Source organism: Pelophylax lessonae, assembly GCF_965119305.1.
Source record: "Pelophylax lessonae genome assembly, chromosome: 10".
Classification (NCBI taxonomy): Eukaryota; Metazoa; Chordata; class Amphibia; order Anura; family Ranidae; genus Pelophylax; species Pelophylax lessonae.
Genome location: NC_138777.1, coordinates 42,703,620 through 42,729,711, shown reverse-complemented (window position 1 = coordinate 42,729,711; position 26,092 = coordinate 42,703,620). Strand labels below are relative to the sequence as shown.

General features: G+C 43.6%; 1 protein-coding gene and 1 long non-coding RNA gene across 4 annotated transcripts in view; one reads left to right on the top strand and one right to left on the bottom strand.

Moving 5' to 3' along the window:
• The window catches only part of LOC309565207, a 1,884,446-nt gene that overhangs the window by 40,923 nt on the left and 1,817,431 nt on the right, over positions 1–26,092 (top strand). The gene's annotated exons all lie outside the window — the stretch shown is intronic.
• The window catches only part of MAPK8IP1 (mitogen-activated protein kinase 8 interacting protein 1), a 183,898-nt gene that overhangs the window by 77,366 nt on the left and 80,440 nt on the right, over positions 1–26,092 (bottom strand). Inside the window, exon 1 of one of the 3 annotated variants that reach the window (XM_082270004.1) lies at positions 16,415–16,554. The exons of the other annotated variants lie outside the window; for them this stretch is intronic. Coding sequence (XP_082126130.1) covers positions 16,415–16,467 — 53 coding nt within the window. The 5' untranslated portion in view covers positions 16,468–16,554. Of the gene's footprint in view, positions 1–16,414; positions 16,555–26,092 lie in introns of those variants that run through there. 3 annotated transcript variants of the gene reach the window in all.

The following is a 26,092-nucleotide window of genomic DNA, read 5'->3' as shown; positions in this document are numbered from 1 at the left end:
TCGGGGTGCTGTCTTAGAATCCAGAGGATGCTGAGTTGAGCTGAGGGGGATCCGGTGTGCCAAGAACCAGCGGAGGGAAAGGGGGGTCCAGTCCCAGGAAAGCCTACACAGGTGGTAAGTACTGAGCATTGCCACTAGGGGTCTGCCTAGTGTTAGAGGGGACCACTCCGGAGAAGGTTCTAGGATCCAAGTGTCAGCTAGCTGTAAAGGGGGCACCTAGGTAGAGGACCCTGAAGTGACAGAGGGGGTACCTAGTCAGGGGACTCTGAAGAATTAAAGGGGGCTCCTGTAGTTTGGGCCCTGAAGAGTCAGTGCACGGTGTGTAGTGCATCAGTTGCAGCCAAACAGGAATTCACAACAAGCTACCTCAAGCCAGTGTAAGGCAGGAGAGAGTAGTCAGTGACTTGTGAGTGCCAGCAGTGTCAGAAGTTCAATATTCTACAGTCCTGGATCTTCTGGACTTATGTCGGAGTTCCAGCACAGCTTTCAGAGATACAGTGTGTTCAAAGCGCCGGTAAGCGTTGGCTAGCGTCGGCTGGCGTCAAGACAGCGCTAACGGGCATTTTTGCTATAAAGGTCCCAGAATTGTACATAGTCGAGCCCAGGGCCGTCTTTAATTATGATTGGACCCTGGGCAAATATTTTCTTGGGCCCTCCCCAAACCACTTATTAACTATTTGCAGCCAGTGCAGGCTCAAGGGGCAGCTGCTTTGGGCCCCACAACAATGATGGGACCCAGGGCAGCTGCCCCTTTTGCCCTGTGTTAGAGATGGCCCTGGTCGAGCCAAAGGAGCATCCCACTCATTCCCTTCTCCCATCCCCTAAAATACAATAAAACAACCAAACAAAGATGCCGGAGTTGTCCATGTCTCAGTTCTCACACCCAGGGTCGCAGCTCACATGGGCTGGAGAGGTAACCGGTAACAATGGCAGACCCACATCAGGCCCAATGCCTGGAAAACCTGCTACATCGATGACATACAGCGCATGTGATTCGCAGCCCACTGCTCTGCAAATCACATGGGATGTATGTGCAATGCAAATTCAGCCATACAGATTGTATGGCTGAATTTGCATCGCATTCAGACACAGCTCGCACAGGACCCTTTTTTAAGTCCGCACCAGAATTGGATCGCGTGGGTGTTCACACGATCCGATTCATGTCCAAACTGATACTGCGATATGCGAACTGATCTTGGAATGTCGTTAACTTTTGTACTGACACCCCCAGCGATTCGCATATGGCAGTGTGAACTGCCTATGAGTCAGAGGCGTAACTAGAACCTTCAGGGCCCTGGTGCAAGAAACCATGAAGGGCCCCCCCGGACCCCTGGCCAGGGCCCTTCACTTCAAGCCTGGGGCTCTTCCCACTGATCCTGGGGCCCTTTACTCTCGTTGCAGGGCCCTTTTTATGGTCCCGCAGCGGGATCCTTTCACAAGTTCTGCAGTGGGCCCCCTTCCTGCCATCTTGGGGCCTCCCCACAGTGGTGGAATGCCAAAGTGTGACCTTTGCAAACCCTGGAAGTTCACCCACTGGTGTCGGTAGTTTTTATTTTTTGGTATTTTAATTGTATTATTTTTTATCATTTTATTTTATTTTTTTACAATGTCACTGACTATGACTCTGTCCATTCAGAAAAGGAAGGAGCTGGTAGATTACATATTTACCGACCCCTTCTTGGTTCTCTATTGTGACACATCCATTGCAGCAGCCGGTAGGAGAGGGAGGCAGCACAGTGGGGGGGGGGGGGGGGGTTGGGACCAGGGTAGCACACAGGGGTGCAGAGACAACAGAACACAAGTGAACTGGATAGGAGTGGCGGGGGCAGCATACAGAGGAACCAATCTCCTCCATTTTCCTCCTGCAGCTACAGGAGGAAAAAGGAGGACAGTGATTTCTCTACATGCTGCCCCCGCCACCCCTCCTATCCAGGTGTACAGGAGAGCCACACAGGCCCCCTGAAGCATGGGGCCCGGTTGCAATTGCAGCCCCTGTAGTTACGCTCCTGCTATGAGTTGAATGCTCAGTGGATTTGCAGCGTTTCCGCATCGCATATGTGTGAACCGGGACTGAAAGTAATACTACCCAATAGGGCTGCACGATTCTGGATAAAATGAGAATCACAATTTTTTTGCTTAAAATAAAGATCACGGTTCTGGGTATAACATCATCTTTCACAAAAATGTTGCTAACTTTACTGTTTAGTTTTTTTTTAAATTCATTGAAATACATTTTTTTCCCAAAAATTGTATTTGAAAGACCGCTGTGCAAATGCAGTGTGACATAAAATATTGCAACGACCGCCATTTTATTCTTTAGGGTCTCAGGTAAAAAATATATATATGTTTGGGGGTTCTAAGTAATTTTCTAGCAAATTTTAACTTGTAAGCAACAAATGTCAGAAAAAGGCTTAGTCTTTAACCGCTTGCCGACCGCCGCAAGTAAATTTACTGCGGCGGTCAGCCCCTGCCAGGCAGAGTGACGTTAATTAACGTCACTAGCCTGGGAGGGTCTGGGGAGCGAGCGCGCGCCCGCGGAGGCGCGCTCCCGCGTGGTCACGGACCCCCCCGCGCGTGTGACCGGCGGACCCGATGTTCGCCGGCCACTCTGCGATTGGCGGGGGAGAGGGAGAAAGTCAGGCAGCTTGTGTAAACAAGCTGCCTGTCATTCTCCTCGGTGTAAAGACACTGATCACATGGATCTACTATGTAGATCCGTTGATCAGTGTCCTTACAGCTCAAGCCACAGCCAATCACAGTAGAAAGCACGCCCCTAGGGACACACACAGCCCCTCCCTCCCAAATAAAGTTAACCCCTTCACTACCAGTGTATTTTTACAGTAACAGTGCATATGTATAGCACTGATTACTGTAGAAATGTCACTGGTAACCCCAAAAGTGTCAAAAATGTCAGTCAAGGGTCCGATCTGTCCGCCCCAATGTCGCAGTACCGCAAAAAAAAATCGCAGATTGCCGCCATTACGCGTTAAAAAAAAAACAACAAAAATCTTTCCCTTTGTTAGTAAACGCGATAACTTTTGCGCAAACCAATCAAAATACGCTTTTTGCGATTTTTTTTTACCAAACATAGGTAGCATAAAACAAATTGGCCGAAAATGTTAAAAAATTTTGATTTTTACATTTTTTTTTGGGGGGAATTTCATATAAAGAAAATGTGAAAAATATTGCTATTTTTGCAAAATTGACGCTCTTTTTTTGTTTATAGCGCTTGATCAAAAAAATCGCACAGGTGATCAAATACCACCAAAAGAAAGCTCTGTTTGAGGGAAAAAAAGGACGTCAAATTCGTTAAGGTACAGCGTCGCACGACCGCGCAATTGTCCGTTAAAGTCACGCAGTGCCGAATCGCAAAATACCCCCTGGTCTTTTAGCAGGAAAATCCTCCGGGGCTTAAGTGGTTAAAGGAGTTGTAAAGTCAGAAGGTTTTTACATCTTCTCTGCATTAAGCTAAAAACCTTCTGGGTGTAGCAGCCTCTCCAGCATCCCCTAATACTCACCTGAGCCCATCTCTCTCCAGCGATGTCCACGAGTCCCTCGGCAGTTCCAGACTCTCCCTCCTGATTGGCTGAAACACAGCCGTGGCGCCACTGGCTCACGCAGCTGTCAATCAAAGTCAGTTAGCCAATCAGGAGAGAGGGGGCGGGGGCCGAATGACAGCTCCAATGTCTGAATGAATACACAGAGCTGCAGCTCGGCTCAGGTGCCCCCATAGCAAACTGCTTGCTGTGGGGGAACTCCACAGGAGGCAGGGGCCAGGAGCAGCAATGAGGGACCCAAGAAGAGGAGGATCCTGGCTGCTCTGTGCAAAACCAACTGCACAGAGGAAGTAAGTATAACATGTTTATTATTTATTTATTAATTTTTTAAACCGAGACTTTCCAATCACTTTGAGTGGTTAAACTGCCCTCATTTACAGACCGCAGTTCATCCCTTTGAGTTAAAAGAACCAAATGATACAATGTTTCTATTTATCTCACAGTGCTAAGCAATGTTGTGATAAACTTTGCAGACTGTTTTTTTTTTTTTTTTTCTTTGACAGCTCTGAGCAGAGAATGGCTCTATACTGCTACATGAATCGTGGAAATGCTGGATTAAGATCATGAGGGGGATCGCAACTTTGTAACGATTAATCGTGCAGCTCTACTACCCAATAAAAATACTACGTAAACCAAGGGAACAGGTTCTGAACCAGGTAGTAAAGGCAATCCTAAAGTGGAGTTCCACTCATTTTTAGGAATGAACTAATTTGTAATGTGCATCCCTGGTAAATTAAGGTTTGGAAACTGATATGCTGTAATTTCTACAGAAAGTACCTTTTTTTTTTTTTTTTAGTTGTCTTCCCTGCGACTACTGGTTGCAGCCGCCTAGGCGATTATGTCACCAGCCCCAGTGCGTTGACCCCTGGGATATCTATGTCTTCGATCCCAGGAGTCTGGGCATATAGTGTGGGTACAGTAACAATATTTCCTGACCGAAAGTGACGCAAACTGCACCATTGTAGAAGATTTGCTATGGAAACCTGTCATTGCCAATCTGTGCCGCATAATAAACAAGCAAAAAATTGGGGGAGCAAACCCTGAACATGTATATCTAAAGCCGGTGCAGCTATGGACCAAGCAACATGTATATTAAAAAAGAATAGCGCATACATGCAAAAGAAATGACTATCAAATATGGAGACAATCCATAAATAAAAATGGGGATTTAGTCCCACCATATGGCCATATCGTGCTCAAGCCCACCACTGCGTCAAAGTACCCCATTATCAGTGGGTCCTACACTATCCATAATCTGTGCCGCATAGTTTCATGTTCGCAGGCGCAAGATCGGGAGGTGCATGCTGGGTAGCCAGCTGCACCTTATCCTGGAAATACACACAAGCGGGCTTCAGAATGCCCACATCCTCGATGGCCCCTGCCTGCTTCCAAAATTATGTAGGCTAATACAGTTTTAAACGTAACAAGCATGAAGATAGTAAGGACAGTAGCCTAATATAAATGCACTAGTACTAACAATAATGGGGAAGCTTTTTAAAAAAAAACAATTATGGGTACTGGAGCTCCACTTTAATATATTGTCTCTCCTAAAATAGTTGGTAAAGATGTAAGCACAGAAATGGATTAACAACTGTAATATTACAATTTAGCATGCACAGTAATTAGTTGTAAGGACTGATACTTGGTTTCCAGATCAGCATAAACAGTAGCAGGGTCACTTAAAGTGCAACAATAAAGCTTGATTTACCAAACAGAGGAACTATACTGCCGAAGTGCATTAATGGCAGCGACTATGCTAGGCCTAGACTGACTGGATGTGAACTGTCCATAGAAATGAAAGAAAGGGGAGGAGGGACAAAGGGGATTTTCAGAATGGTTTTACGGTAGGAGCAGTCCTTTTTTTTTTCCTGCTGGCTATCGTTGGGGCCCTTTAAGAAACATTTGTGCACTTAGTACTAACATGCAGTATAGTTGCAGTAAAGGCACAGTAAGGGTGTTGTACAGGTGCACCATAGGTGCGGTAAAGATACAGTAAGGGTGCAGTATACTTGCTGTAAAAAGAAGGGCCCCCTCAGTCTCTCCACCGGATGCCTCCAGAGATTCAGCGATGGGAAGTAGAGAGTGGGAGGATGCTCTGGTCTCCCTGTGGCAACAGTGCAGATGCAATCACTGGGGTCTGTGCTGCATTGCCTAAGGTGTCTCTGATGGTCTGGCCTCTGAGCAGTCTTATCAGTATGCAACAGATGTGCTCTCATTGCTTCCCTCAGCTACAAAAGAAAATCCCTAGCTGAACAGTCTCAGAAAAGCAGCTCCACTGCTCCTCCTTGCTCCAGTGCCTCTTGGGAATTATAGTGCAAATGGTCCATACATTTCACAATATGGCTACTTCCTGCACTACAAATCCCATGATCCTTAGTGTTCTGCAAAAGAATCCACAGGCTTTTCCTGGCTAGAGTTCTCCCTCTGACTGGAGAGGATAGTGCAACACAACATTCAGAATAACAGCAGAAAGTGAAAGTAAGCTCAGGAAATTGTCTCCTTTTCCATGTTTCTGTAGCCCAGCACCTAGCTACAGAAGTGAATACAAATTTTGCAGAACAATGGACTTTATAGGCACCAGAAAACAACAGTTTCTTAAAAAAACATACATTTTATCACAAATAATTCTAAAACATAGGAAGATTTATAAAATTTCACAGTGAGCCTTCTAGCCAAAATATACTAGTAACACCAAGACATCCATAGACATCCATAGTATAAGGGCCAATAATGTGATAACTGGTAACCAGGCAGGCTTGGTGTAAGTTGATGTAGCTCTACATGTTTCACGCTGCTGTGCTTCCTCAGGAGCCTGAGCAGGTATTCTAGGTAAATGAAAATATATAATGAATATTCATAGTATTTAATAGTATTAAACATTCAAAGGTGTTACATATGGCATTTTTCACAATCCCACTGGCCGATACATGGATCCAGACCACATACAGCACATGAGGGACAATAACAGAGCTACAGCAACTTACACCAAGCCCACCTGGTTACCGGTAGTCAAATTATTGGCGCATATACCATGGAAGTAGATATGGCCTCTTGGTGTTGTAGTTGGTGTATTACGGCTAGCAGGTTCACGTAGATTTTATATATCTTTCTATGCTTTTTGTATGCTTTTTTAAGAAACTGTTTTCTGATGCCTGTAAAGTCCATTGTTCTGCAAAAAAAAATGTATTCACTTCTGTAGCTAGGCTACAGAAACATGGAAAAGGAGACATTTCCCTGAGTTTACTTTTACTTTCTGCTGTTATCCTGTCGTCCCCCCCGCCGATTGAAGAGGCGCTTAACTGTTAATCATGGAACTGGGATATAATTTGATTTTACTCCTGATGGTGTGTTATTATTTGTATCATTCCAATATATTTAAGTAGGCGTTGCCTTGACACCACTCCCATGTCCAGCGATTGCTGGGAGGGGCTTTGAGACCATGTGTCAAGCCCCTTCTTTTATATTATATGTGTCAATGCATCACTGTAGACTGGCTCTGAAGAAGAGAGGATCTTCCCTTGAAACGCATCAGCATTTGGAAGGTCCTCCGGCGTGCTGGACACTGTCCTGATGACCTGGTTGCTTTGGGTCCATTGTGGATCAAAATGCTTTTAATATTTTTGGCGTTTGTGAGTATATTTTCATTTTTCATTTTAACCGGTTGCCGACCTGCAGCGGTCAGCCCCGGCCAGCCAAAGTGACGTATGGGTACGTCACTAGCATGTCACTATATTGTGAGCCACTAGCGGGCGAGCACACGCCCGCGGAGGCGTGCGCCCGCCCTGGCTCGTTCCCTAACAAGTCAGTGTGTGTGACCGGCGGACCCGATGTCCGCCGGTCACTCACGATCGTTCGCCGTGAAGGGAGAAAGGCAGGCGGCTAATGTAAACAAAGCCGCCTGTCATTCTCCCCTGTGTAAAAATGGAGATCACACGGTTCTACTATGTAGGACCGTTGATCTCTGTTCTTACACCAGTAGCCATGTCCAATCACAGTTAGAAACACGCCCCTAGGGACATACTTAACCACTCCTTCCCCAATAAAGTTAACCCCTTCCCTGCCAGTGTCATTTTTACAGTAACAGTGCATATTTATAGCACTGATTACTGTAGTAATGTCACTGGTACCCCCAAAAGTGTAAAAAAATGTCAGTCAAGAATCCTATCTGTCCGCCGCAATGTCGCAGTCCCGCAAAACAAATCGCAGATCGCCGCCATTACTCGTAAAAAAAAAAAAAAACAACAAAAATGACAAAAATCTTTCCCTTAGTTAGTAAACGCAATAACTTTTATTATTGTCATTTTTTTGTTATATGTAGCAGAAAACAAATTGGCCAAAAATGTTAAAAAATTTAGATTTTTACATTTTTTTTGGGGGGAATTTCATATAAAAAAATGTGAAAAATATTGTTATTTTTGCAAAATTGTCGCTCTTTTTTTGATTATAGCGCATGATCAAAAAATCGCACAGGTGATCAAATACCACCAAAAGAAAGCTCTGTTTGTGGGAAAAAAAGGACGTCAAATTCATTTAGGTACAGCATCGCACAACCGCGCAATTGTCCGTTAAAGTCATGCAGTGCCGAATCGCAAAAAAACCCCTGGTCAGGAAGGGGGTAAAATCTTCCGGGGCTTAAGTGGTTAATAAACTCCATTTGGGTAATGCACAAGGTCGGTGCACCCTCTTTTTGTTCTTTATACAGTGTTCCCATTGGGATTCCCCTGACCCTGGGAGGACAGCAAAATCTGTGCTTTTACCCGGAGCCAATGAGACCTACCGCCGCCACATCTCTGTTAAGAATTTGTTTTTTGTATACTCTGAATTTTGTGTTGCACTATCCCCTCCAGTCAGCAGAGGGAGAACTATAGCCAGAAAAGCTTATGGATTCCTTTGCAGAACACTAAGGATCATGGGATTTGAAGTCCAGGAAGTGGCCATATTGTGGATCCTATGGACCTTTTGCATTATAATTCCCAACAGACACTGGACCAAGGAGGAGCAGTGGAGCTGCTTTTCGGAAACTCTTCAGCTAGGCTCCTTTCTCTTGTAGCCGAGGAAAGCAATGAGAGCACACCTGTTGCTTACTGACCAGACTGTCCACTGTTCTGCAAAATATGTATATACTGTACATCCCCAGTTATAGGAGGGTGTGCATACTAATGCCTCGTTTCCACTGAGCGGATCGGTTCGGGTCGGTTCGGTACGGTGCGCTATTTTGAGTGTTTCCATTATGAAAGTGGCCCATACAACCGAACCAAACCGCACCATTCCTGGTCCTTTCAGGTGTAGGGCCATAGGAAATGGTACGGTACGGTTAGGGCGGAGCTACTGGCATCATACGATACATTCCACTGATTGGCGGAGAGAAAAACGTCAATGCTCACGTCAAACGAAAAGCTCAGTCCAGATAATAGTCCAGACTTGCAGTGGAAACGCTCACCTGAATAGGCCGGACCATTATAACCCTTCCAAACTGTACCGACCCGAACCGTTCCGCTCAGTGGAAACAAGGCATTACTCAACCACATTATTTTCGTTTTTTAGTTTTACCCCTCCAAAAAAAAAAAAAAGATATCAGTTTGTTGTTCGACTGAGTTGTACAATTTATAGGTCACATTAACCACTTTACCACCGCCCACAGTAATATTACTGCGGCAGAGTGGCTCGTTATCGTCTGACGACGTAGTACTACGTCGTCAGACACTCCCCCTTCTGGGCAGCGCTTGCGTGCCGCCGGAGGCTCGCTCCTGCTGTTTTCAGTCACAGCGGGAGTCGGGCCAGGGGAGGAGCAGCGGCGATCGCCGCCGCTCTTCCCCCGATCGTCGGGGATCTAGTGTGGAGATCCGCCCGCCTGTGTAAACACAAGCGGGCGGATCTCCATAGTGACAGGGAGTGACAGATCGGACTGTTCAGCATAGCTGGACATCCGATCTGTCCATGACTCACTCAGTCCCCTCCCCCCCCACACGTCAGTAAGCACCAGGCATACATTAACCCCTCCCTCTCCAATAAAATTAACCCCTTCCCTGCCAGTGTCATTTTTACAGTAACAGTGCATATATATATAGCACTGATTACTGCAGTAATGTCACTGGTACCCCCAAAAGTGTCAAAAATGTCAGTCAAGGGTCCGATCTGTCCGCCGCAATGTCGCAGTCCCGCAAAAAAAAATCGCAGATCGCCGCCATTACGCGTTAAAAAAAAAACACCAAAAATGACCGAAATCTTTCCCTTTGTTAGTAAACGCAATAACTTTTACGCAAACCAATCAAAATACGCTTATTGTGATTTTTTTTACCAAACATAGGTAGCAGAAAACAAATTGGCCAAAAAATTTAAAAAAAAATGGTTTTTACATTTTTTTTGGGGGGAATTTCATATAAAAAAATTTTAAAAATATTGTTATTTTTTCAAAATAAACGCTCTTTTTTTGTTTATAGCGCAAAAAGTAAAAATCGCACAGGTGATCAAATACCACCAAAAGAAAGCTCTGTTTGTGGGAAAAAAAGGACGTAAATTTTGTTTGGGTACGGCGTCTCACGACCGCGCAATTGTCAGTTAAAGTCGCACAGCGCCGAATCGCAAAAAGTGGCCTGGACGGAAGACAGCAAAATCCTCCGGTGGTAAAGTGGTTAAAGGTGGAAAAAGTTCTAAAATGATTTATCTTTGTCTCATTTTTTTACATCACAGAAACCTGGACATTTTAACAGGGGTGTGTAGACTTTTTTATATCCACTATACATTGTTAGGACAAGTCATTTTCCTTTCAATATTGGCATCCACAGCACCACCCTTTGAAGATGCAAATACTTGTAGCTACAGAAGTGAATGGGGCTGCACCACATCCTCGAAGCAATCATGTCCAATGGATGTGGTTATGTCGCAGTGAAGAGAGATTTCAGTACAAAATCCCCCTTCAAATAGGCATGCAGGAGATAGCATATCGCCTCCTGAACGCCTGCTAAGCCCAGCCTGCTAAAGCTGATAAAGCGAGCCACCAAGGATTGGGAGTCAGAAGCTATACTCATGGGAAAGGGGCCTTAGACAGCTGTCACTGGAACAGGTGTCCCCATCAGAAGATTTCCCTCTAATCCTGTTCTGGTGACAACTTGGATTTTCCATCACTTTCTATCCTAGTAACAAAGCCCACCCAGCAGGGCCACAGACAGCGATAAAAACCTTTCTCCACAGTTCCCAAAACAAAAAAATAATGATTTCACTTTAGATACGCTTTAACAAATAGTGTTCCAATAACAAAGAGGAAAGGTGAAATCTGATTGGCTAAAATGGTTTGTTGCATGTTGAGTATTACTGTTTTTTTTTTTTTTACAAGTACATCGTGGTGTGATCAGTAATATGATGTAGGGATCTGTAGAAGTGTGAGCAGTCCTATTATGGTTAGTGTACCGCAATGTGGAGTCACTGAACTCATTGCTGCCACTAAGTATCATTATTACCGGATTCACTGGCTGGAATACGCCAGGGATTAGCTGGCAGGGAGCATAAAACTGATATCATGAACCTTCCAATTTAGCAAGTCATAGTGCAGCAAAATCCCCGGTCACTTCCATCGGCATCCTGTACTTCCAGGACGAGGCTGTGCTCGGTGTACAGACACAGGCCGGGTCATTAGAAGGGAATGTACAGGGTAATTGTGTAGATCAGTGGTCTCCAAACTGCGGCCCGGGGACTAGCTTGCTTTTATTTGGCCCTTAGGGCATTATTCCCTTTACTCTCAGAAACAGTGGGGCATAGTTTCTGCCACTGTCATCGACATTGGGACACTATTCCTGCCACCGACACCAGTAATGGGACACTATTCCTCCCGTAGTTACCAATGATGGGGCACTATTCCTCCCGTAGTCACCAATGATGGGGCACTATCGCTCCTGTAGTCACCAATGAGGGGGCAATATTCCTCCCATAGTCACCAATGATGGGGCACTATTCCTCCTGTAGTCACCAATGAGGGGGCAATATTCCTCCCAAAGTCACCAATGATGGGGCACTATTCCTCCCGTAGTCACCAATGATGGGGCACTATTCCTCCCGTAGTCACCAATGATGGGGCACTATTCCTCCGGTAGTCACCAATGATGGGGCACTATTCCTCCCATAGTCACCAATGATGGGGCACTATTCCTCCGGTAGTCACCAATGATGGGGCACTATTCCTCCCATAGTCACCAATTATGGGGCACTATTCCTCCCGTAGTCACCAATGATGGGGCACTATTCCTCCGGTAGTCACCAATGATGGGGCACTATTCCTCCCGTAGTCACCAATGATGGGGCACTATTCCTCCGGTAGTCACCAATGATGGGGCACTATTCCTCCCATAGTCACCAATTATGGGGCACTAGTCCTCCCGTAGTTACCAATGATGGGGCAATATTCCTCCCGTAGTTACCAATGATGGGGCACTATTCCTCCTGTAGTTACCAATGATGGGGCACTATTCCTCCAGTAGTCACCAATGATGGGGCAATATTCCTCCCGTAGTTACCAATGATGTGGCACTATTCCTCCAGTAGTCACCAATGATGGGGCACTATTCCTCCGGTAGTCACCAATGATGGGGCACTATTCCTCCAGTAGTCACCAATGATGGGGCACTATTCCTCCCATAGTCACCAATGATGGGGCACTATTCCTCCAGTAGTCACCAATGATGGGGCACTATTCCTCCCGTAGTTACCAATGATGGGGCACTATTCCTCCGGTAGTCACCAATGATGGGGCACTATTCCTCCCCATAGTCACCAATGATGGGGCACTATTCCTCCGGTAGTCACCAATGATGGGGCACTATTCCTCCGGTAGTCACCAATGATGGGGCACTATTCATCCTTTTGTAATTTTCTTACCCCCATTGACCACTGAGCCTGGGACCCTTTCTACCCCATCTGGCCACAGTCTGCCCCCCAAAGTCTGAGAGATAGTAAACTGGCACTTTGTTTATAAAGTTTTCAGATCCCTGATCCACAACAGTAGGAGTACTGGATGACCTTAATTAAACAATAATAAAAGAATGTTTAAAGAAATCAATAAATATCAGCTCCATGTTTAAATATAATGGCATAATGCATTCAAATATTGAAGGAAGAGCTGTGTACGGTAACCCATAGCAACCTGATTTCAGCATTAACCAGTGTAGAGCAATCAGAACAATGGAAGATATTTGGTTGCTATGGGTTACTGCACATTGCAAACCAGTAATGTTAATCAATGCTATTCTACCATTGGATTTTGTTTCTACTGATCATCTGCAGAAGTGCCGGCGCCGTGTTTTTATACATCCTGCGTGTACACTGCGTCACATTTGCTGACAAAGTGCATCTTTCAGGCCTGTGATGACCTGGGAGAATATTTTTTTCACGTCCTTAGTATGACAAGGGCTGTGACACAAAACGCAGTGACCTCTAGCACACAGATCTCAATTTACAGAAGTCAAAACAATGAAACATCGATTCTGATTGGTTGACATTGCGCACTTTCCACTTGGCCATAGCACTCAGTTATATGGTTTAATAAGGCAAAGTGCCACTAATTAGTCCCCTACAAGAGGTAATCATCCAATGATAGGACTTTAAGGAGCTCAAGGAGCTCATAGAGGCTTTAATGAGTCCATAGGATCAAAATACAAATCTCTTTCGGAAAAAAAAAGTCTTAACCCCCTCCAGAAGCAGAGAACATCATATACAGTACATACTGTATAAGGTATATATTAGTCAGAATGGTATTTAGCCATTATACTACTATATATGGTATATATATATATATATATATATATATATATATATATATATATTTATTCTAGATTACCATTATTCATACTGTATATAAATTATGTTTTTTCTGTATTACTATTATATATACTGTGTAAGGTATATACATAAACCTGAATGGTATTTTACCAGCCACTGTCATTATATCACCATTAGTACATGGCATTGTATTACAGTTATGTTACTATTTTTACTGATATACATACAGTAGCTCGCAAAAGTGAGTACACCCCTCACATTTTTGTAAATATGTTATTTTATCTTTTCATGTGACAACACTGAAGAAATGACACTTTGCTACAATGTAAAGTAGTGAGTGTACAGCTTGTATAAGACCCCGTTCACACAGGGGCGACTCTACTTGCTGGGGCGACCTGACAAGTCGCGCTAGTGTGAACCGGGTCTAACAGTGTAAATTTGCTGTCCCCTCAAAATAACTCAACACACAGCCATTAATGTCTAAACCGCTGGCAACAAAAGTGAGTACACCCCTAAGTGAAAATGTCCAAATTGGGCCCAAAGTGTCAATATTTTGTGTGGCCACCATTATTTTCCAGCACTGCCCTAACCCTCTTGGGCATGGAGTTCACCAGAGTCTTACAGGTTGCCACTGGAGTCCTCTTCCACTCCTCCATGATGACATCACAGAGCTGGTGGATGTTAGAGACCTTGCACTCCTCCACCTTCCGTTTGAGGATGCCCCACAGATGCTCAATAGAGTTTAGGTTTGGAGACATGCTTGGCCAGTCCATCACCTTTACCCTCAGCTTCTTTAGCAAGGCAGTGGTCGTCTTGGAGGTGTTTGGGGTCGTTATCATGTTGGAATACTGCCCTGTGGCCCAGTCTCTGAAGGGAGGGGTTGAGGCTCTGCTTCAGTATGTCACAGTACATGTTGGCATTCATGGTTCCCTCAATGAACTGTAGCTCCCCAGTGCTGGCAGCACCCATGCAGCCCCAGACCATGACACTCCCCCCCACCATGCTTGACTGTAGGCAAGACACACTTGTCTTTGTACTCCTCACCTGGTTGGCCCCACACATGTTTGACACCATCTGAACCAAATAAGTTTATCTTGGTCTCATCAGACCACAGGAGATGGTTCCAGTAATCCTTGTCCTTAGTCTGCTTGTCTTCAGCAAACTGCAGGCTTTCTTGTGCATCATCTTTAGAAGAGGCTTCCTTCTGGGACAACAGTCATGCAGACCAATTTGGGGCAGTTTGTGGTGTATGGTCTGAGCACTGACAGGCTGACCCCCCACCCCTTCAACCTCTGTAGCAATGCTGACAGCACTCATATGTTTATTTCCCAAAAACAACCTCTGGATGTGACGCTGAGCACATGCACTCAATTTCTTTGGTTGACCATGGCGAGGCCTGTTCTGAGTGGAACCTCTGCATGGTCTTGGCCACCATGCTGCAGCTCAGTTTCAGGGTTTTGGCAATCTTCTTATAGCCTAGGCCATCTTTATGTAGAGCAACAATTCTTTTTTTCAGATCCACAGAGAGTTCTTTGCCATGAGGTGCCACGTTGAACTTCCAGTGACCAGTATGAGAGAGTGAGAGCGATAAAACCAAATGTAACCCACCTGCTCCCCATTCACACCTGAGGCCTTGTAACACTAACGAGTAACATGACACCGGGGAGGGAAAATGGCTAATTGGGCCCAATTTGGACATTTTCACTTAGGGGTGTACTCACTTTTGTTGCCAGTGGTTTAGACATTAGACTGTGTGTTGGGTTATTTTGAGGGGACAGCAAATTTACACTGTTATACAAGCTGTACGCTTACTACTTTACGTTATAGAAAAGTGTAATTTCTTAAGTTATGTCACATGAAAAGGTATAATAAAATATTTTAAAAAATGTGAGGGGTGTACTCACTTTTGTGAGATACTGTATATACCTGAACAGTATTTTATTATTATACCATTATATTATCTTTACCATTATGTTACCATTAGTACATGTTATTGTATTACCATTATGTTATCAATACCATTATATTACCATTATTACTAACATACATATATACCTGAATAGTATGTTATTATTATACCATTATATTACCATTATGCTTTCATTAGCATTTTATTACCATTATTGCATCACAGTTTTTACTATTATGTTACTATTACCATTATTACCATGACTTTAGATGACCATTATGTTATCATTACCACCATTATATTACATTGCCATTAAATGACCCTAGATTACCGTTATGTTACCATTTCCACCATTATATGACATTATATTATCATTACTATTATCCCCATCATATGACCTTAGATTACCATTATGTTACCATTACTATTATTACCATTATATGACCTTAGATTACCATTATCACCATTCTATGACATTATTTTACCATTACTATTATCGCCATTATATGACATTATATTACCATTCTCACCATTATATGACCTTAGATTACCATTATGTTACCATTACTATTATCGCCATTATATGACATTATATTACCATTATATGACCTTAGATTACCATTATACATATAAGGTATACATAAAAACCCTATATAGTATTTTACTGATAGTCACAATGGGAAAATTTGCTAAAGTTATTAAAGATAAGGCTGATATTTTTTTAAATATTAAAGGTGAAAACCTTAAATCTATAAAATCTATAGAAAACCCTAAAAGCTAATATTCTATACAGTGATGACATCACTCACAGCCTTGTATGGCAGGGCAAATAACCAATACATAAGGCGTAGTAACCCATAGTAACCGATCACTATAACAACCAAGCACAGCCATCTTCCACTATTCGTATTTTAGTCCACCAATATCTACATGATAAGGATTGGTTGTGCTTGCTCTTTACAGAATACACAGCTCAGCTGAAGAAGAACTGCAAGTCCCAGCAAGCCCCCCCACTCTACATACTGTCTGGACCCCCCAAATCCCCCCATACACAATACATTATGAGGCCTACACAGGTTTACATAGAAGAGAATACATGAAATAAAAGCGATGCCATGGAGGGCCTGTCCTCTGCAGTCCAGGGACAATGGGGGGACCCTCCCAGTTCTCCCAGTCCTACCATTTCTCCCACTGGTTCTCCAGCCAGCTGGCCTCGTCCTCGCTGGATTCCATCTGCGTGGAGCCCAGGCCTCCGCCTCACCTCGCTGCCTCCCTCTACTAAAACTAATAAGCTCCCTTCCCCTCCGCTGCGCATCTCTGCTCATTAAAAATACATGGAAGCAAGTGTCTGACAGCAGCACAATCTGGACGGCGTTCGGTTTCAGAGAGCAGCCAAGCTCTGTCTGGGGGGGGGGGGGGGCAGTAATTGGTTGGATAAATGCTGACTTCTCTCTCCCAGGTAGCGAAAGGGTTACCAGAAACATGATCGGGTCTTCGTAGTGGTGGGGGCGGCTATTTATACTGAGACTAGATCTGATCACCCCACACGTTACAATCTGATTGTGCAGTTTCCAGATTGTAGGGCAAGGGCCTACCTGAATGTATAGAAATTGATGGGGTGATTTAGGTCGGTACTCCTATTACATGGCTTTAGTAGGTCTTAGTCCCGGTTCACACCGGTGTGATGCGAGAAACCCTGCGATTCAGTGCCGGTTCCTGCATTGCACCTGAATCGCACAGTGGTTCACACTGAGATCTGCCAATCGCTGGGGGTGTCAATGTAACCAGATCGGTTTGCAGATCACAGTGCGAACTGTCAAATAGTGCAGAAAACCGATCACATACGTGCAATCCGATTCCAGTGCGGACCAAAAAAAAGGGTCCTGCACCATTTTGGTGCGAATGCGATGCGATTTCAGCCATACCCTTTGTATGGATGAATTCGCAGTGCACAGACATCACATGTGATGTGCACAGCAATGCGGGTCGAATCACAAGCGGTGCGAATCACATGCGATGTCTGGCAATGCACCTGTGTGAGCCTAAAGTTGGTTGTTCAGAGATTGTATGTCAGATTGCATCGCGTGTTGTGAGCCTAACAGTGGTCATACATGCTTTGATAAATTATTTCTTTTCCAAGTGAAAATTGAGTGGAGAGTAAATATCTATTAACAAAAAGCCCGGCACGATCCCCCTCAGAGGCGTAACTAGAACCTTCAGGGCCCCCGGTGCAAGAAACCATGAAGGGCCCCCCGGACCCCTGGCCGGGGTCCTTCCCTTCAAGCCTGGGGGGAGCACAGTGGGGGAGGGGGTGGGCAGCACACAGTGGGGTGGGGGGGGGGGACCAGGGGAGCACACAGGGGCCCAGAGACAGCAGAAAACAAGTGAACTGGATAGGAGGAGTGGCGGGGGGCAGCATACAGAGGAACCAATCTCCTCCATTTTCCTCCTGCAGCTACAGGAGGAAAAAGGAGGACAGTGATTTCTCTACATGCTGCCCCCACCGCCCCTCCTATCCAGGTGTACAGGGGAGCCACACAGGCCCCCTGGAGCATGGGGCCTGGTTGCAATTGCAACCCCTGCAACCCCTGTAGTTACGCCCCTGATGCCCCTATAAATTGAGTGCATCTAAAAGTAAACCAAGTCCGGGAGGGAACACCCTGCAGGCGAGGAAAATGGGGATTTTAATGTGCCCAAGACATCAAAAGAAAAACAAACCATAAAAAATATTTAAATTTTATTGAAAACAGGATGATAAAATCGACAAATAGAAATACGGTATAAAAAAGGTGTATCATATAACAAGGCACATCCTAAAGTACGATTGATCGACTCGTTTCGCCCACAGTTTGGGCTTCTTCAGGCTCCAGCAAACTTGTCAATGAATATATATACCTTATAATAAATAAATAAAGTTTAATAACTAATCAATCCATAAATGTACATATTACTATATCTATACAATGTAATAATATACAAATCACATATTCAATCCATTAGCATAGAGGGGAGTAAACTGAGAGCAGAGGAACCACTAGTAAGAGAAAAAAATAAAAATAAATAAATGAAAAAATTGAAAATCAAAAATGATTTATTTTCCAATCGATCTCTCCTGATAGGTCAGTTCATACACCACACACAGGGAAGTGGATTTCCATCAATGGTTAAGATAAGATTGGAATTCGTGGTCACAAAATAACGATGACATCCCTGTTCCCACCATGTCATTTTATAATCTGATTGATCGAAATCCGATCATATTCATTAACAAAGTATCGATGTGCTTTATTCTTATTTATTGAATGTTATCTTTATTAATTTAATTTATTTTAAATTATTTCAAATTTATTTTAATTTATTACTTTATTTAACCACTTGCCGACCGCTCACATTGAGCGTACTGCCGGAAAGTGGTTCGTTATCGTCCAGCGACGTAGACCTACGTCGCTGGACTCCTCCCCCTGTAGGCACGCTCCCGCTGTTTTCATTCACAGCGGGAGTCGGGCCAGGGGAGGAGCGGCAGCGATCACCGCTGCTCTGCCCCGATCGTCGGGGAATCAAATGAGGAGATCCGCCCGCCTGTGTAAACAGAGCGGGCGGATCTCCTAAGTGACAGGGACTGACAGATCGGAGTGTTCAGCATAGCTGGACATCCGATCTGTCCTTCTGTCACTCAGTCACCTCCCCCCCCCACACGTCAGTAAGCACCAGGCATACATTAACCCCTCCCTCTCCAATAAAATTAACCCCTTCACTGCCAGTGTCATTTTTACAGTAACAGTGCATATTTATAGCACTGATTACTGCAGTAATGTCATTGGTACACCCAAAAGTGTCAAAAATGTCAGTCAAGGGTCCGATCTGTCCGCCGCAATGTCGCAGTCCCACAAAAAAAATCACAGATCACCGCCATTACGCGTTAAAAAAAAAAAACACCAAAAAATGACAGAAATTTTTCCCGTAGTTAGTAAACGCAATAACTTTTGCGCAAACCAATCAAAATACGCTTATCGTGATTTTTTTTACCAAACATAGGTAGCAGAAAACAAATTGGCCAAAAATTTTAAAAAAATTTGATTTTTACATTTTTTTGGGGGGAATTTCATATAAAAAAAGTTAAAAATATTGTTATTTTTTCAAAATAAACGCTCTTTTTTTGTTTATAGCACAAAAAGTAAAAATCGCACAGGTGATCAAATACCACCAAAAGAAAGCTCTGTTTGTGGGAAAAAAAGGACGTACATTTCGTTTGGGTATGGCGTTGCACGACCGCGCAATTGTCAGTTAAAGTCGCACAGCGCCGAATCGCAAAAAGTGGCCTGGACGTAAGACAGCAAAATCCTCCGGTGGTAAAGTGGTTAATTTAATCTTTATTTAATTCTTATTTATTTAATCTAATTGACGCAAAACGATCAATCATTTAATTTTCCACCCTGATCAGAAAAATATTTCAGTTTGAGCAAATTCAATCTGAATCGATCAGAAAGGAAGTCATGGCTGATTGATTGTAGATTCAATCAAATCATCCTAATTGAATCGCACATTGATTGGATAATAAAATTGAACTGTGTATGGCCACCATTTGGGTCGCTATACATGTTTCAATCTGATTGTACAATCTTTGTACAATCAAATTTAGATTTACCAAATCTATGTAATATGAAGACCTATCAAATCTTTCCAATCAGGCAGCCCTTGCACTACATATTTGTTGGGAGAACTATAGCAGATTCTCTAATCGGATTGTATCATGTGTGGTGAGCTTTAGGTTCATCATACACATTTCAATCTGACTATAACATTTCTGTACAATCAAATGTAGATCCAAAAGTAAGTAATATGAGGACCTACCTAAACTATCACCTAATATACAATCAGACAAACCCTTGCACTACACACTTGTTGGTAGATCTAATGAAAATCGTACAATCAGATTGTAACGTATGGGGTGGGCTTAAGTAATGTAAGTACATACAGATGGTCCAAAGCTAGCCATGCACTGTACAATCTAATTGCACAATCGTTCTTAGATTAAGGCTGGGTTCACACTGAGTTTCCCCACGTCCAAATCGCATGACAGGCGAGTGTGACGGGTGCTCAATGGTTCACACACCTCCGGGGCGGTGTTCAAAAGGGTCCTTTGCGTGTTTGGGCCTCATTTAGGTGCAAAGTCAGACAAAAATTGGGACTGGAATCGCACCTGAATCGGTGAACTGGGACGCACCGGACCCCATGCCGTGACCCACGCCCACACATATGTAAACCCAGCTTCACCAAAACTGTTTAAGGACAAACCTAAGCAATTTTGTATCCAATCAGACTGGTCCTTGTACTACATAGTTCATGGTAAATCAAAGAAGATTGTACAACCAGATTGTGTAGTGTATGGTCCGCTGTATGGAGGCCATACATGGTTCAATAAATTATTAATCTTTTTTCAAATCAATCACTCCCGATAGCAATAATTAATCTATAAATACCAACTAATTAATTCGATACTGATAATCAAGTTATCAATCGCATCTCAGTTGCCACCATGTGATCTTCCAATCCGATCGATCAAAATCCGAACATATGGATGAACGAAGTATCTCAGTGCAGCCAGTCGATACAAAAAGATCAATAATTTGCTACCCCGGCTGATCCACTCTTTTTTTCTTAAAATTCAATCTAAATTGAGTCTAGACCAATCAGAAAGGCAGTTGTGTCTATTCAGTTGTTTGCAGATTTGATCGTTTTGATTGAATCACACATCGATTGGATGATAAAATCATAGCGTGTATGATCACCCTTAGGCTGGCCATATGCTATACAATCTGATTTTACAATCTCTGTACAATCTCCTTTAGCTTTGCCAACACTGGACACACGATCATTTTTCTTGTACAAATTTCCTTTAGATTTAGTCTCGGTTCACACTTGTGCGATGCGGGAAGGCTGCGAATTCGCAGCCTGTTCCCGCATCGCAAACGCACCCCTGGCAGTTCACACTGCCATATGCGATACGCAGGGGGTGTCAATGAAATCTTAACGACACCCCCAGTTTGATCGCATATCGCAGTGTGATCTGACAGTTCGCACAGGATCGGATTGCACAAGTGTGAACCACTGTGCGATCCGATCCTGATGCGGCTGGAAAAAAGGGTCCTGTGCGTGTTTGGTGCGGATACAATGCGAATTCAGCCATACAAAGTGTATGGCTGAATTTGCATCCGCACCTCCGATCGCATGTAATGAAGGAGCAGTGCGCTCCGAATTACATGCGATCGGCGCACTCGCACAAGTGTGAACCGGCCCTGACCTTAACCACTTCTGGACCAGGCCTATTTCTGACATTTGTTGTTTACAAGTTAAAATCATTTTTTTTTTGCCAGAAAATTACTTAAAACCCCCAAAAATTATATATATATTTTTTTAGCAGAGACCCTAGAGAATAAAATGGAGATCGTTGCAATACTTTTTATGACACAGTATTTGCACAGCGGTCATACAAACACAATTTTTTCGGAAAAAATACACTTTTTTTAAATAAAAAAAAAAAGAAAACAGTAAAGTTATCCCAATTTTTTTCTATAATGTGAAAGATAATGTTACACCGAGTAAATAGATACCCAACATGTCTTGCTTCAAAATTGCGCACACTTGTGGAATGGCGACAAACATTGGTACCTAAAAATCCCCATAGGTGACAATTTAAAATTTTTTACAGGTTACCAGTTTAGAGTTACAGAGGAGTTCTGGGGCTTGAATTATTGCTCTTGCTCTAACGATCGCTGTGATACCTCACATGTGTGGGTCTTATCACACCGTATTTGCGCAGCGGTCTTACATACGCAATTTTGTTGGAAAAAATACACTTTTGTGAACTAAAAAATAAGAAAACAGTAAAGTTAGCCCAATTATTTTCTAAAATGTGAAAGATAATGTTACGCCGAGTAAATAGATACCCAACATGTCATTCTTCAAAATTGCGCACACTCGTGGAATGGCGACAAACATTGGTACTTAAAAATCTCCATAGGCGACACTTCAAAAATTTCTACAGGTTACCAGTTTAGAGTTACAGAGAAAGTCTAGGGCTCAGGAGGTGGAGGTAGCTATCAGCAGCCGCTAGTAATAATCACAAGAGAATCCGACAGGCTGGTTGTACCCCAGTTAATCGATCGATCAACTTAGTACATTCAGCCTGCCCATTAACAGTTCGAATCCTGGCCAGTCCCGAGATGCGAACCGTGTATGGCCAGCTTTAGTAATATGAGGATGAACCTAAACAGTCCATGCAATTCCTATCAAATCATGCAGGGCTTTGCATGACAAAGGTTATGGGAGATCTAAAGGAGATTGTACAATTGGGGGTCGTATATAGTAAGGTTAGTCCAAAACGGTGGGGGGGAAGGAACATAGGCAGGCAGAACAGGGAGGGGGATCGGTTTTGGAGTTTAACCACTTGCCGACCGCCGCACGACTATTTACTGCGGCAGTCAGCCCCTCACAGGCAAAGCGACGTAGGCCTACGTCGCTAGCCTGTGAGGCTTCTAGGGAGCGTGCGTGCGCCGCCGGAGGCGCGCCGCCTGTCATTCTTCCCTGTGTAAGAATGGAGATCAGACGGTTCTACTATGTAGGACCGTTGATCTCTGTTCTTACACTAGTAGCCACAGCCAATCACAGTTAGAAGCACGCCCCTAGGACACACTTAACCCCTCCCTCTCCAATACAGTTAACCCCTTCACTGCCAGTGTCATTTTTACAGTAACAGTGCATATGTATAGCACTGATTACTGCAGTAATGTCACTGGTACCCCCAAAAGTGTCAAAAATGTTAGTCAAGGGTCCGATCTGTCCGCCGCAATGTCGCAGTACCGCAAAAAAAAATCGCAGATCGCCGCCATTACACATTTAAAAAAAAACACCAAAAATGACAGAAATCTTTCCCTTAGTAAACGCAATAACTTTTGCGTAAACCAATCAAAATACGCTTTTTGCAATTTTTTTTTTACCAAACATAGGTAGCAGAAAACAAATTGGCTGAAAATGTTAAAAAATTTTGATTTTTACATTTTTTTGGGGGAATTTCATATAAAAAAATGTGAAAAATATTGTTATTTTTGCAAAATTTACGCTCTTTTTTTGTTTATAGCGCATGATCAAAAAATCGCACAGGTGATCAAATACCACCAAAAGAAAGCTCTGTTTGTGGGAAAAAAAGGACGTCAAATTCGTTTAGGTACAGCGTCGCGCGACCGCGCAATTGTCCGTTAAAGTCACGCAGTGCCGAATCGCAAAATAGGCCCTGGTCAGGAAGGGGGTAAAATCTTCCGGGGCTTAAGTGGTTAAATTACAGGAATGATGCCTTGTGTCTGTGTCTCTCCCTGCAGCAGCTGAAAGCAGGAGGGGGGGAGGGGGGGAAACTGGCTTGCAGCTGCTGCAGAGAGCCGCACAGGGCTTCTTTCTGTAATTGCCGCTCCACTTGATCGCACCAATTCCCCATGCTGTTGGGGCCCCCCTGTGTGCCCGGGCCCCCTACAGGAGCACTGGTAGTCCCCCCCCCCCCCATCAGTGGCCCTGCTGGCAGGATCACCAGTTAAAAACGAGGAAAAAAGCCTAAAAAAATAAAACGAATGCAGCCACCACATCTAAGAACTGGGGAGCTGCAATAAATAACATTTTAGTTACAATTTCCAAGCATGTCAGCATTGGCTGTCCTGTTTCTTTGTTGTCAGCTTCACTTTAAACACATAAAATGTCTCCACTAGAAATAAAACATCAAAAGCAATTTTAATGCATCCGAGTAAAAAAAAAAAAAAAAATGCATTACTTTCTATAAATTGTTTTTCTTATTTCCCAAAGCGCCGGTGTCACAAAAGACGTTTTTCTCCTTTAGATAAGTAGATGATAAATCTGTCCTCTCCTCATTTGCATACAATTTGCATTTAATTCCATTGCAACTGCCAGCAAATGACAGGGTAGACTTATCGCGGTGCGTGAGCGTTCCTCGGTCCGCTCACCCGGTATGATATATAGGCGTCACATCATTCCATGGTAATACACAATGGCACGCCGCAACCAATTATAACGAGATACAGAGCCCGTACTTGGCTTGCCATGGCAGAACACTTGTAAAGAGGCATCTCAGCGCCATAAATTGAATTTAATTTGCAGAGCGTAAATTGGCAGGCTACGGTACAATGCACACAGGGCTCTATGATTGGTCAGAACTAGGAAGATGGAATTTATTGGGGCAGCACAGGGGCTAATGGTTAGCAGTGCTGTCTTGTAGAAGTAGGGTTATTGGTTTAGATCTCCACCAAGACTCTACCTGCATGGAGTTTGCATGTTCTCCCTGTGCTTGTGTAGATTTCCTCCCACACTCCAAAGACATGCTGGTAGGCTGACCGCAATACATACACTATATTACCAAAAGTATTGGGACGCCTGCCTTTACACGCACATCAATTTTAATGGCTTCCCAGTCTTAGTCCGTAGGGTTCGATATTGAGTTGGCCCACCCTGTGCAGCTATAACAGCTTCAACTCCTCTGGGAAGGCTGTCCACAAGGTTTAGGAGTGTGTCTATGGGAATGTTTGACTGTTTGGCTATTGTGAGGCCAGGCGTTGGACGAGAAGGACGGGCTCGCAGTCTGCGCTCTAATTCATCCCAATGGTGTTCTATCAGATTGAGGTCAGGACTCTGTGCAGGCCAGTCAAGTTCCTCCACCTCAAACTTTTTTTTTTTAAAGCAAAACATCAAAACATTTTTTTGGAAATCTTTTGCTTTTTAAAGGTAAAGGAGAGATTTTGGGTCTTTTTGACCCCAGATCTCTGCATAAAGAGGACCTGTCATCTATATTTTTATTACAAGGGACAAGGGATGTTAACATTCCTTGTACTAGGAATAAAAGTTATCAAAATAAAAAAAAAAATAAAATAAAATAAAAAAGGGACAGTGTAAAAATAAAATGAAAAAAAGAAAAAAAAAAACATTGAAAGCACCCCCATTCCTTCGTGCTTGCACACAGAAGGGAACGCATACATAAGTCGCGCACGCATATGTAAACGGTGTTTGCACAACACATGAGGTATCTGCGCAAACATTCGAGAGAAAGCCATAATTCTAGTGCTCGACATCCTCTGTATAGCCCCGTACACGCGTACCGATTGTCGGCCGTAAATATTCGGCCGACGACCGATCGGCCGATTGTAGGCTTGTTAGTATGTTGCTTCCGAAAGCCGACAGCGCATTTTCGGCCGAACAGAAACTGTGGTGCAGACTTTAAAATTGTTGTTGTCCGTCACCAGAACGGCCGATTGTTCGCCAGTCAGTACAGAATTCGGCCGACAAACAGCAGATTTGCAAGACTGGGCATGCTCAGAGAAGAAAAAACACACGGAAAGTTAACCATCACATGACATCACTTCTGCAGTCGGCTGTTGTTGGCCGACAAAATTCGCGTGCAGTCTTTTGCAGTTTTCAACAGACACGACAGCCCTGGACAAAAGACGGCCGATCGTTCGGCCGACGATCAGTACGTGTGTACGGGGCTTAACTCCAAAAAGGTAACCTGTAATGGCGTTAGAAGCATCGATTATGGAGATTTTTAAGTACCATAGTTTGTTGTCATACCACGAGTGTGCACAATTTTAAAGCATGACAAGTTTGGTATCTATTTACTCGGCGTAACATCATCTTTTATATTATACAAAGAAATTGGGGTATATTGTTTTGTTTTTTTTAAATCATTTCACTATTTTTTTCAAAAATAATTGCATTTGAAATACCACTGTGCAAATAAGGTGTGACATCAAAAATTGCAACAATCGCCATTTTATTCCCTAGGGTCTCGACTAAAAAAAAATATACA